Source organism: Podarcis erhardii (assembly GCF_964252035.2).
Source record: "Podarcis erhardii genome assembly, chromosome: 18".
In the NCBI taxonomy this organism is placed as follows: Eukaryota; Metazoa; Chordata; class Lepidosauria; order Squamata; family Lacertidae; genus Podarcis; species Podarcis erhardii.
Genome location: NC_138516.1, coordinates 10696206 through 10709015, shown reverse-complemented (window position 1 = coordinate 10709015; position 12810 = coordinate 10696206). Strand labels below are relative to the sequence as shown.

At 48.5% G+C, this 12810-nt stretch overlaps 1 protein-coding gene across 1 annotated transcript; it reads left to right on the top strand.

The window, feature by feature from the left end:
• The first annotated feature begins 2852 nt into the window (after positions 1 to 2852).
• KISS1R (KISS1 receptor) lies at positions 2853 to 12075 on the top strand. The gene is made up of 5 exons (XM_081846363.1): positions 2853 to 4238; positions 5840 to 5964; positions 8227 to 8362; positions 9189 to 9421; positions 11701 to 12075. The coding sequence occupies exons 1-5, from the start codon at positions 3992 to 3994 to the stop codon at positions 12046 to 12048; spliced, it is 1089 nt and encodes a 362-aa protein (XP_081702489.1). The 5' UTR covers positions 2853 to 3991; the 3' UTR covers positions 12049 to 12075.
• The last annotated feature ends 735 nt before the right edge of the window (positions 12076 to 12810 follow it).

Sequence of the window (12810 nt, the reverse complement as noted above, 5' to 3'; positions counted from 1 at the left end):
TTGGGAGGCGGAAAGGGTGAGTATAGCTTTCTCAGGAGGAGGAGGTAAAAGCACATGTTCTACTCGTGTAAAAACAGCAGGCAGGCCCCACAAATAACCCAGAGATGCATTTTAAATAAAAGGACACATTCTACTTGTGTAAATACACGCTGATTCCCGGACTGTCCGCAGGCCGGATTGAGAAGGCGACTGGGGCGGATCCGGCCCCCGGGCCTTAGTTTGCCAACCCATGCTTTAGAAATTGCCCAGGCACTTAGCCAAAGACTGCCAGAAAAGCACCGGTAAGAGGCAATCTGCAACAGAAATTTGAGAGTGAAGATTGTCTTTTGTCTCGTAATGTGGGGAATTCAGCTAAGCACCCCTTCCAACCTCTGCTTTAAAAGCCAAGAGAGGCCACAGGCCTAACGTTCCCGAGTTTTCACGAGGACATCTTCGTGCAAACGTGGAGATTTAAAGGTTGGGGGGCTAGTAAGGGAAAACAGAGATACGAACTGAAATTGGCACCTTTGGAGCACAGATGCTAAGCTTTTCCCCCGGCAGCGGCAAAATAAATTATCTGGTGTTTTTGTTTTCTCGGAACAAAGACCTTCACGCGATGATGCTCCAATTTCCAACCACTCTGGGAGCGAGCGAGAAAGTCAATTCTGGCTACGTTTTGCCACTTAGCGCTCTGCCTAAGTGCTGGTCTCGCATGCCCTCTCTTCCCTTCGGGTCAGTGTGTACCCGAGAGAAAAGCTGAAGCGTTTTTGAAGCACCTGGAAGCAGCAAACACACCTCCTTCTTCATGGTGTTTAGGCAGAAAAGCTGCGTTGGCTGAGAATGATTCAGTGCTTTGTTATGCTTCTCCTTCGGCGACCCCTCATAGCCGAGTAAAATTGACTTCCATGAACACGTGTTTTAACAGAGGGAAGTCCGTAAGGGACTGTGGAGGCCAATTCTGGACCCACACGTCCTTCCACAGTGGGGACATTTAGGCGGGAGTTGATCCTGGTGAGGGTTTGCCAAGCGTGCCTTCCTCTTAGCACGTTTCTCCCTCGCGTCCTGAGTTCGAGTGTCTCCAAAGCCCAGGACACCTTTGGTCAAGGCTGTTCTCCAACTGGAGCGCTCGCAGGCCAGTGTTTCCCAGTTATCAGTGTTTATACTACATTTTTAAAGATTTGCCTTGAGAGAGTCTTTGAACCTCTTTTGTTGACCACCAGCATTACGCTTCCCGTTCTTAAGTTCGGAATAGAGTAGTTGCTTTGGAAGATGATAATCAGGCATTCGCACAACATGACCAGTCCAACGAAGTTGAGGTTGAAGAATCATCGCTTCAACACTGGCGATCTTTGCTTCTTCCAATACACTGATATTAGTTTGCCTGTCTTCCCAAGTGATGTGTAAAAATTTTTGGAGACGCCATTGATGGAATCTTTCGAGGAGTTGGAGATGGCGTTTATAAGTGGTCCATGTTTCCCAAGCATACAGTAAGGTTGGTAGTGCAATAGCTTTGGAAACAAGCATTTTCGTTTCCCTGCGAATGTCCCAGTCCTCAAACTCTGCACTTCGATCGGGAGAAAGCCAAACTCACAGAGCTCAGGCGATGCTGGATTTCGGCATCAATGTTGTTCCTTGTGGAAAGAATATTTCGTGAATATTTCCCACAGACAAGGCCAAGAGATGAGACAGAAAGGGGTAAAATATTATTGGGAAATGATCCATTATAGCTTGAGATACCTATTAGGTCTATCAATGACCATATAGCATATATTCAACACACAAAAAACAGCGGCAATTTGTTGTGGACAAAGGACAGCTGGACATATAAAGGGCCCCATTACCTTCAGGAGCTTAGGGCCTCATCAAACCTAAATCCCGCCCTGGGCATAACTCTGATTTTAAACGCATTGTGCAGATGAGGTTATTAGCTTCCTTTGCATTCAACTACACATATCAAGGAAGGACTTTCGGAATCACATCCGTGCTAAATATTAAGAGCTGCTCAAAACCAAACAAATAGTTTAAATCTTCTTCTGTTTGAGTCCTCGGGTTGGCCCCTGTCTTGGGCCGACGCCGTTTCTTCCTGCGTTTTTCGCAAATGTGCTTTCTGCTTCTATGGCAGCAAACTTGAATGAAACTTGACGTTCGCAGAGAGAGCTTTTTCCAGCTGGCTTTGAATCTAAACGCCAAAAGGGATTTACCCGTTTACGTCGAAAACGGAGGATGTGCAGGGCTTTCGCGAGCCGCTGCTAACTTGGACGGAAAGTAATTAATCGGCACGTGGAATTTCAAGTGATATAAACAGAAAAGAATGTAAGTTGTTTTTGTACGCAACAACAGCAGCAAGAATATTATTGGCACAAAAAATGGAAGCAAGAAGAATTACCGACGAAAGAAGAATGGAGGATGAAATTAATGGACTATGCAGAATTAACAGGAGGGATTCGAAATCTGCGGGACCAGAAATTCACAGAAGACTGGCGTAAATTTACAGACTATTTGAAAAGTAATTGTGATGATCAGACCACGCTTGTAGGTTTGTGAGAAGTTTTGTGAGGAGAATTACTGGAAGTATTGCAAAAATGTATATGGGGAGGGTGATTAGTTGTGATAATTAAAGGCACTATGAAGTTAAGAAATGCATAAGAAGTGATTAAAACGGTGGATCATCAGAGGTGCTGATGGAAGTCCAAAAAAAAAAAGAAGATTGTATAGGTGGCAAAATTTTATGGTTTGTACTATAATTTATATGTTAAAATTAATAAAAATTATCTATAAATAAATAGAGTTTACTCGGGGGGGGGGGGGAGGGAAATTGGCACGTGGAATTTCCTGGGTCTGGTGTGCTTTGTCTGCAAGCCAGAATTAAGAGCAAAATGAAATGTTTGTGTCTTCCGTCTCTCTCTATCTGCACGTGGCATAATAATCTCATGCCTTCCATGCCTGCTGAATTAGGCCACCAGTCGAGTCCTCTCCAAAGGGTGTTGCTTGGTAGCAAGATCTCCCCCTCCCCAGGTGGAGAAAGAGAGGGAAAAAAATATAGAACAGTCAGCCAATCGCCTGCTTGGAGACCCGAGAGGAGAAATTCTGCTTTTGCAAAGAGCAGGAGGGGAGCAATCGCTCCGCCACTTAAAACCGACCAGCCCTTCTTTCCTCCTGGCTTTTTCCAACTCGCAGGACGCCTGGGTCCTTTCGGAGCTGGGCGGTGGTCCCAGGTGGCTGGATGGTTGGGCCGGCAACCCATTCAGATGAGAGCACCATTCCTGCATCCCAAGATTTCCTCTGCGTCGGAATAAGAGCCCTCTACTCTGAAAGGAGCGTGCCCGTTTGATGGCATGTGTTACTGACGGATGCCACCTTTGTGCCCGAGAACTGGTCCCTGGTGTGTTCCTGGTCCTCATTGAGTTTCAGGAGAGCACCCTGCATTCTGCAAGGAACCCGAGAAGCAGAGGACACTGCAAATAATGTGCAAGAAGGACTCTGGAGCAGGTCTCTTTCTGAGACTGAAGGGGAGGAGAGAGTCATAACTGACACCGGATTGGCTCCTCTTAGGATGACGCCAAGCCAGGACGAGATCCCCAACGTGTCCCTCAGCCCCTGATTCCATCAGAGTTTCCTGGATTCCCATTTGAGGAGCGGCGCAACATCTCTCTCGCTTGGTGAGCTGTCCGCGGTGCTGAAAACTCTTGTCAGCAGACATCCCAAGCCCCAATTCGGTGTCCCTCAGCCCTGAGTCCACCAGAGTTTCCTAGATCCCCATTTGGGGAGCGGCGCAACATCTCTCTCGCTTGGTGAGCTGTCCGCGGTGCTGAAAACTCATGCCACTGGACGTCCTAAGTCCCAATTCGGGGTCCCTCAGCCCTGAGTCCGCCAGAGTTTCATAGATCCCCATTTGAGGAGCGGCGCAACATCTCTCTCGCTTGCTGAGCTCTCCGAGGTGCTGAAAACTCTTGCCAAAGGACGTCCCAAGCCCCAATTCGGGGCTCCTGGCCGGCAGAGGCAAAGCAGAGCCATGCTAGTGGGCTCCTCCGTCTCCGACCTCAACGATTCCTTCCTGTTCCCGAACAGCTCTGCTTGCACCGCAGGGCTGTGGTGTGCCAATGTCTCGGAGCCCCAGAACCCGCCGCGCCTGGTGGACGCGTGGCTGGTGCCCCTCTTCTTTGCCATCCTGATGGTGGTGGGTCTGGCGGGCAACTCCCTCGTGATCTACGTCCTAGCCAAGCAAAAGCAGATGAGGACGGCGACCAATTTCTACATTGGTGAGTTTGGTGAGAATAATGGAGGCACCTGGGTGGGTGGGAAGGAGGGTCAAAGCTGCTAGGGCTACTAGCTGATGCCTCTTCTGTTTACTGCTAGCCAGGACCACTCTACTCTGCATCCACGGTCAGGAGCAGTAATGCCCTGGGTTCAAATCCTTGCAGGTTTCCCAAAGGCATCTGGTAGGCCGCTGGGAGAAAAGCTGCTGGCCAAGTTGGGCCAAGCAGTTCTTACACTCTTTTGGGATGTTCTTATTGTGGGTATGTTCAGGGATGCAGGAGAGGATATATTGTCTGATTATATCCTTATCCAACTTGTGTTAACAAGTTCCACAATTTCAGCAGAGTGAAACATTCCCCTTTATTTTAAGTTTGCAACGGCAGCGTTTGCTCAGGCTCGCTTAAGCCTCTAGAATAACTCTCCTGGTAATTTCCCCTTATTCCCTCATAAAATAGAAGAGACGACACAGTCTTTTACAGAAGTGTAAAAAGAGTTTACTCACATTCTGTTCACAATCAGATCCACATTTGGAATCTATCTTATAAGAAGACAGTCCCTTTGTCCTCTCTGGGCTGGGAGCCAAGAGGGCATCTTTCGCTCAGTAGATGTTGCTTGGAAGAAGATGAAGAGGAGGAAGAGAGAGATGGCTGCCCTGCCCTGTGCTTTTGTCATTACCTGCACAGGTGAGGCCACACCCACCTCTGGTCACATGTAGAGGAAGTCTGTCCCAGCCTAAAAGGAAACAGGAAGTTTACCTGCTGGCTGGACAAACATCCCTCCCCATGTCAAAACATGTTCACTCTAGGAATGTTGTACTTGACTGCTCTTGTGTTTCACATCCCACACTTATAGGATGGGAAGCACTTTTTTTTTTAACCTGTCCAGAATCTTTTAGCTTCATGAGATGCCCACGACTCCTGGTGTTATTCGAAAGGGAGAAAAACTTATATAAAAATTTTATTTATCATTTTCAAACGAAAACAAACCAAGCATCAACTTCCCTTCCCTCTTCCATGGTCCATTTCAATTTTCCCTTTATTGCTGTGTATTCTAATTATTCCTTATTCTTTTCCCATTTTCCCTCCGTTGATGATTTTGCCGCTAAATTTATTCTCGTCCTGCTATCGTTTCAAGTCACTGACAATAATTTTTTCAAATGTTCCACCGTCCCCCGCCCCCAATCTTCTTTAAAGACTTTCTTCCAGGACTCAGCTACATTAGATTTTTTTTTAAAAAATCAGCGTTATACACATGCAGCACCAGAGGGCACAGGAGAGTAAAAAAAAATTCCATGCGGTTTTTCCATAGCAGTTTTTTTCTTTCATTATGACGATTTGATTTCTGACTTATTTATAGCGTTTCTTCCCCCGCCCCCTGTGTGTAGATCCGTTCCTTATTCTACCAGTTAAGCTAGCCTTTTCTGAAAGGGAGAAAAACTTTCCTCTAGTCACTTTCGACGTAATTTCACGCACCCTTCCTTACCTGCTTTTCCTCTAAATGAAAAAAAAACCTCCATGCTTTCCTTACAGGGAAGTTGCTCCCTTCAATTTATCTTTTTTTCTTCTTCTAAACTTTTTCCATATTGTGCCCTTTGTCCAAACAGCGAACCTGGCTGTCACGGATATCATTTTCCTGGTCTGCTGTGTCCCGTTCACGGCTGTCCTTTATCCTCTTCCGGGCTGGATTTTTGGGGAGTTTATGTGCAAATTTGTCAATTACATCCAACAGGTGAGTTTGCGACTGCTTGCAGGGACCATCTGCGCCCCCCAAAAACCTTTAAACCATGGGTAGGCAACCTAAGGCCTGGGGGCTGGATCCGGCCCTATCGCCTTCTCATTCCAGTCCATGGACGGTCCGGGAATCAGCATGTTTTTACATGAGTAGAATGTGTCCTTTTATTTAAAATGCATCTCTGGGTTATTTATGGGGCCTGCCTGGTGTTTTTACATGAGTAGAATGCGTGCTTTTATTTAAAATGCATCTCTGGGATATTTGTGGGGCATAGGAATTTGTTCATTCCCCCCCCCAAAAAAAATATATAGTCTGGCCCCCCACAAGGTCTGAGGGACAGTGGACCGGCCCCCTGCTGAAAAAGTTTGCTGACCCCTGCTTTAAACAATAACAGGCGACACATGGCTAATAATGTTCTAACAAAATATATGTAACATGTATTATTTCACAGTTCTTAAATGGAAAATATATGATGGAGGTACAAATGATAAAATAAATCAATATTGTATGAACGGTATTAGAGAGGATAGTTGATCAATATCACAAACAAGCTTTTCAACAGTCCCAATCCTGTGATCATGCGATAATAGAAGCTCCGAGCGTAGCAATTCTTAAACAGAGAATACGTAATAGAACCACAGAAAATACTATAAGATAAATAAAACAGTATTGTAGATGATAAAAATAAAAAATACCTGCACTGGTGATAGTTCATTGTTTGGCCACATGACCTGGAAGCTGGACGCCAGTAAAGGCCAGTAGAGTGAGATGAGCGCCGCAACCCCAGAGTCAGCCGCGACTGGACCTAGTGGTCAGGGGTCCCTTTAACTTTACCTATTTATAAATTTATTTATATAGCCACAATATCATTAAAAAATCAGAACACATTAAAAAAAAAATCAGAGACCATCAACTAAGATTTACAGAACAATTATCACTTCCTCAGCTCCTTTCCTTTAAAAATGTAGGTTGATAAATTCTTTTAAAGAAGGGAATTGTTGTTGTTGTTGAGTTGTTTAGTCGCGTCCGCCTCTTCATGACCCCCTGGACCAGAGCACGCCAGGCCCTCCTGTCTTTCACTGCCTCCCGCAGTTTGGTCAGACTCATGCTGGCAGCTTCGAGAACACCGTCCCACCATCTCGTCCTCCGTCACCCCCTTCTCCTTGTGCCCTCCATCTTTCCCAACATCAGGGTCTTTTCCAGGGAGTCTTCTCTTCTCATGAGGTGGCCAAAGTCTTGGAGCCTCAGCTTCAGGATCTGTCCTTCCAGGGAGCACTCAGGGCTGATTTCCTTCCGAATGGATAGAAAGAAGGGAATAGGAATGGCAATATGATGGATTATACAGCAGGGGCCAGTAGGTATTATATCTACTTTCAGTGATGGGCTCTATCATTGTCCAGGGAATATCACAGGAGATTCTGGCTGTTTGCAGCTGTGTTCTATAATGTTCCTCACTCCCAGAGGTCATGGGTAGGAATGGCTTCAGATTCCATTGAGTTGCCTTCAAGACCACATCCTTCTTCTAAAAATGAAGAACAGAAAGGAGCAGAGATTCTCTGAACCAAGTATGCACCCTGCTCACTCTTCACTGGCTATGTGGCAACCATTCAGAATTTTTGCTCCTAACAAGTAGGGACTACAAAATTAAAAGACGCCTGCTTCTTGGGAGAAAAGCAATGACAAATCTAGACAGCATCTTAAAAAGCAGAGAAATCACCTTGCCAACAAAGGTCCGTATAGTTCAAGCTCTGGTTTTCCCACTAGTGATGTATGGAAGTGAGAGCTGGACCACCAAGAAGGCTGGTCGCCGAAGAATGGATGCTTTTGAATTCTGGTGCTGGAGGAGACTCTTGAGAGTCCCATGGACTACAAGAAGATCAAACCTCTCCATTCGGAAGGAAATCAGCCCTGAGTGCTCCCTGGAAGGACAGATCCTGAAGCTGAGGCTCCAAGACTTTGGCCACCTCAGGAGAAGAGAAGACTCCCTGGAAAAGACCCTGATGTTGGGAAAGATGGAGGGCACAAGGAGAAGGGGACAACGGAGGACGAGATGGTGGGACAGTGTTCTCGAAGAGGCCAACGTGAGTTTGACCAAACTGCGGGAGGCAGTGGAAGACAGGAGGGCCTGGCGTGCTCTGGTCCAGGGGGTCACCAAGAGGCGGACACGACTAAACGACTAAATAACAACAACAACAAAGGCGTTTGGGAACCAAGGTCCCTCTGTAATAAACACCCCACCCTGTCTTCTTGGCTTCACAGGTCTCTGTGCAAGCCACATGCATCACCTTGACCGCTATGAGCGTTGACCGTTGGTACGTAACCGTCTTTCCCCTTCAAGCCCTGCAGCAACGCACCCCCTTCGTGGCGGCCACCGTCAGCGCCAGCATCTGGGTCGGTGAGTAGGGGGGCGGGCATAGCATGGAGGACCCCTCGGTTTCCCTGTCCATTTGCCTCGGCCTGAACCTTGGCCAGTGCCCTCGCCGCCCATCTCCTGCGGGGCAAAAGTCTGGAACGGATTAATCCGTTTTGCATGACTTTCTATGGGAAAGCGCGCCTTGGTTTTGGAACGCTTTGGATCTGGGACAGACTTCTGGAACGGATTAAATTTGAGAACCATGGTACCAAAATGGATTACAGTGGTACCTCGGGTTTGTTCTGGAGGTCCGTTCTTAACCTGAAACTGTTCTTAACCTAAAACACCACTTTAGCTAATGGGGCCTCCTGCTGCTGCCACGCCGCCAGAGCACAATTTCTGTTCTCATCCTGAAGCAAAGTTCTTAAGCTGAAGCACTGTTTCTTGGTTAGCGAAGCCTGTAACCTGAAGCGTATGTAACCTGAGGTAGCACTGCATATAGCAAAACCAGACAGACCTTGGCGTAACACTCAAATCAGAAGCGTGACACTCAAAACGGAGCATGTTCGGCTTCCGAAAAACGTTTGCGAACCGGAACACTTCCTTCCGGGTTTGCAGTGTTTGGGTTCCAAGTTATTTGAGTACCAAGGCGTTTGAGAACCAAGGCACCACTGTATACAATCTATTTTCGTATAGATTGCCCATTGCACCTTATCGGACCAGGAAGTCCATTTTGCTTTGCCGCAAACCCCAGCAGAACATCCTCTGCCAGAGTACGTTGCCCCACTTGGCCAAGGGTTCGATCCGGTTCTGTCTGAGACTTCAGAACCGTTGGGTGAATTTGGGACCCTGGCCTTTCCGCCCGCAGGTTCCTTTGCCGTCTCCACCCCGGTTTTGGTCTACAACCAGCTGACCGAAGGCTACTGGTTCGGACCCCGGACTTACTGCAGTGAGACCTTCCCTTCCATCACCCACCAGAGGGCCTTCATCCTGTACAATTTCCTGGTGGTTTACCTGCTCCCCTTGCTGACAATCCTACTTTGCTACACCGCCATGCTGTACCAGATGGGGCGCCCCACAGTGGAGACCTCCGAGAACCAGGTATCAATCGCATGACAATCTTACAGTCGCCGTCAAAAACATTCCACCACCATTCCTTGCAAATCAGGTTTATTATCAAAATGTTGCAAGAAAAAACTCCACTCCTTTTCCCCTATGGGGTATCCAAAAGCCCTTATAGAGTCCTTAAGTTGGTTCCCTATCGGTAGGTGAAAATAACAGAGGTCAAGCAGACAACACAAAAGGAAAGAGGAATGAGGAGGGAAGAGGAAAGTAAGCGAGCTCAGACTCCAACTCCTCAATTTGTAGTTTCCGCAATCTCCAGATGTAATATCTGGTTATGCAATGTGAGAAACGTGAGGCTGGACCAGGTAGATCTTTCCTATGAGTTATTTAGGAAATAGAGGACATATTTGCATGCTTTTGTTATAAGAAAAAAACTGCTCCTTTTTCCCTTATGGGGTACCCAAGAGCCCCTATAGAGTCCTTAAGCGGGTTTCCTATCGGTAGGAGAAAATAACAGAGGCCAAGCAGAGACTATTGAGAAGCAAAGCGGCTAGTAAGTATGGTCTTTATGTCTGCGGCGCTGGAAATCACTTCTGCGCATGCCCAGAAACCGAAAATCGCTTCTTCGCAGGTGTGATATTCAGCACCTGGGCATGAGCAGACGCGATTTCCGCCGTCGTGCTACGCTGGTCCAGTCCATGGAGGATCTCTGCAGGAGTGATCTGGCCCATGCCCCGTAAGCCTTGCCAACCCTTGGTTTAGGGAGGGCGCCACCACCGAGAAGGCCCTCTGCCTGGTTTCCTGTAACTTTGCTTCTCGCACGGAGGGAACCACCAGAAGGCCCTTGGAGATGGACCTCAGGGTCCAGGGTGGAGATGCTCCTTCAGGGATACTGGGCCGTTTAGGGCTTTCAAGGTCAGCACCAACACTTTGAATTGTGCTCAGAAACGTCCTGGGAGCCAATGTAGGTCTTTCAGGACCGGTGTTATATGGTCTCCACTCTCAGCCCCCAGTTTGGCTGCCACATTCTGGATTAGTTGTGGTTTCCGGGTCACCTTCAAAGGCAGCCCATGGCAGTAGTCCAAGCGGGAGATAACCAGAGCATGCACCACTCTGGCCAGACAGTCTGCGGGCAGGCAGGGTCTCAGCCTGCGTACCAGATGGATATTAAAAACACAATTAAACATCAAACATTACAATTTCCCTAAACAGGGTTGCCTTCAGATGTCTTCTAAAAGTTAGAGAGTTGTTTATTTCCTTGACATCTGATGGGAGGGTGTTCCACAGGGCGGGCGCCACCACCGAGAAGGCCCTCTGCCTGGTTCCCTGAAACCTCACTTCTCGCAGGGTGGGAACCGCCAGAAGACCCTCGGGAGGAGGACCCCAGTGTCCAGGGTGGAAATGCTCCTTCAGGTCTACTGGGCCGTTTAGGGCTTTAAAGATGAGCACCAACACTTTGAATTGTGCCTGGAAACGTCCTGGGAGCCAATGTAGCTCTTTCAGGACTGGTGTTATATGGTCTCCACTCTCAGTCCCCAGTCTGGCTGCTGCATTCCGGATTAGTTGTGGTTTCCAGGTCACCTTCAAAGGCAGCCCCACTTAGAGCACATGGCAGTAGTCCAAGCAGGAGATAACCAAAGCATGTACCACTCTGGCGAGACAGTCTGCAGGCAGATAGGGTCTCAGCCTGTGTACCAGATGGATATTAAAAACACAATAAAACATCAGACATAAAAAATTTCCCTAAACAGGGCTGCCTTCAGATGTCTTCTAAAAGTCAAGTAGTTGTTTATTTCCTCTGAAGGGAGGGGGCCACCATCAAGAAGGCCCTCTGCCTGGTTCCCTGTAACCTTGCTTCTCGCAGGGAGGGAACCACCAGAAGGCCCTTGGAGATGGACCCCAGTGTCTGGGGTGGAGACACTCCTTCAGGTCTACTGGGCCATTTAGGGCTTTCAAGGTCAGCACCAACACTTTGAATTGTGCTCAGAAATGTCCTGGGAGCCAATGTAGGTCTTTCAAGACCGGTGTTATGTGGTCTCGGCAGCCGCTCCCAGTCCCCAGTTTGGCTGCCGCATTCTGGATTAGTTGCAGTTTCCGGGTCACCTTCAAAGGCAGCCCCACGGAGAGCGCATGGCAGTAGTCCAAGCGGGAGATAACCAGAGCATGCACTACTCTGGCCAGACAGTCTGCGGGCAGAGAGGGTCTCATCCTGCGTACCAGATGGAGCTGCCCTGGACACAGAACTGACCTGTGCCTCCCTGGGCCGCAGAGGCCAAGCCGATCTGATTGCAAGTCCCCTTCTTGACTCCTCGCAGGTTCAACAGCTGGCCGAGCGCTCAGAAGCCATGCGGGGCAAGATATCACGGATGGTGGGCACCATAGTCGTCCTCTTCGCCATCTGCTGGGGCCCAATGCAGCTTCTGATTCTGGCCCAGGCCTTCGGCACCAGTTTCCGCCGCAACTATTACACCTACAAGCTGAAAATCTGGGCTCACTGCATGTCGTACGCCAGCTCCTCCCTCAACCCCATCGTCTACGCCTTCATGGGCGCCAGTTTCCAGAGGGCTTTCCACAAAGTCTTCCCCTTCGCCGCCAAGCGCCGGGTGGGCAGATGCGAGCCCGGCGCCAACGTAGAGATGCGGTTTGTCTCTTCGGGGATGTAGGGCCTTCTCTGTGGTGTCCCCGACCCGAAAGGTTGCAAAAGCAAGCCTGGTGTCGTTCGCCTGGGGCGACTTCCCTGAAGAAACCCTATGAGACACCCGGGATCGGGGTGAGGAAGGGGTGGGAAAGGATTTTGCTGGAGAGGGAGACGAGGGAGCTGTTTGGCAGCCGAGGGCCGCTTTCTCCACCTGTGCAAGCTTCCGGGGGCCACATACTAGAGGGGGAAGTGGGCGGGGCAATGGATTTGAAAACTCGCTTCTGTACTAGGTCATCATTGGGGTTCAAGGACAACGCAGCAAGAATGGCCATAGCTGTCAACGTTTCCCTTTTCTTGCGAGGAATCCTATTCGGAATAACAGAATTTCCCTTTAAAAAAGGAAACGTTGACAGCTATGAGAATGAAGGGTGTCACCTGGGGACAGACAGCAAAGCCCATGGGGTGAATTGGGTTCCCAGACGTCTCCCCACAAGTTCCAATAAGCTACGGAGCATCCAGGTCTTTGCAATGTTGTTCTTTGTGAGCGCTGAAGAGAGGATATTCAGGCAGCAATCAGTGCCGGATTTAAGTATAAGCTAAACAAGCTCTAGCTTAGCGCCCCACTCGCTTGGGGGCCCCCCCCAAAAAAATAAAGGAAAAAAAAAACCCTGGATGTACATTTCCAAAATATAAGATAAAAAACAAATGAAATAAAACCTACATGCAGCAACCGTGTTTTGTGTTGTGTAGGCTCCTCTGATGTAAGTCATGGGTCCCACCTGCTAGC

What these genes read in the sequence shown, in the direction of transcription:
- KISS1R (XM_081846363.1), top strand. Translation starts at nt 3,992, where the DNA reads ATGCTAGTGGGCTCCTCCGTCTCCGACCTCAACGATTCCTTCCTGTTC. An exon ending in GGCGACCAATTTCTACATTG is followed by an intron (nt 4,239 to 5,839) that starts GTGAGTTTGGTG and finishes TTGTCCAAACAG; the next exon opens with CGAACCTGGCTGTCACGGAT. An exon ending in TTGTCAATTACATCCAACAG is followed by an intron (nt 5,965 to 8,226) that starts GTGAGTTTGCGA and finishes TTGGCTTCACAG; the next exon opens with GTCTCTGTGCAAGCCACATG.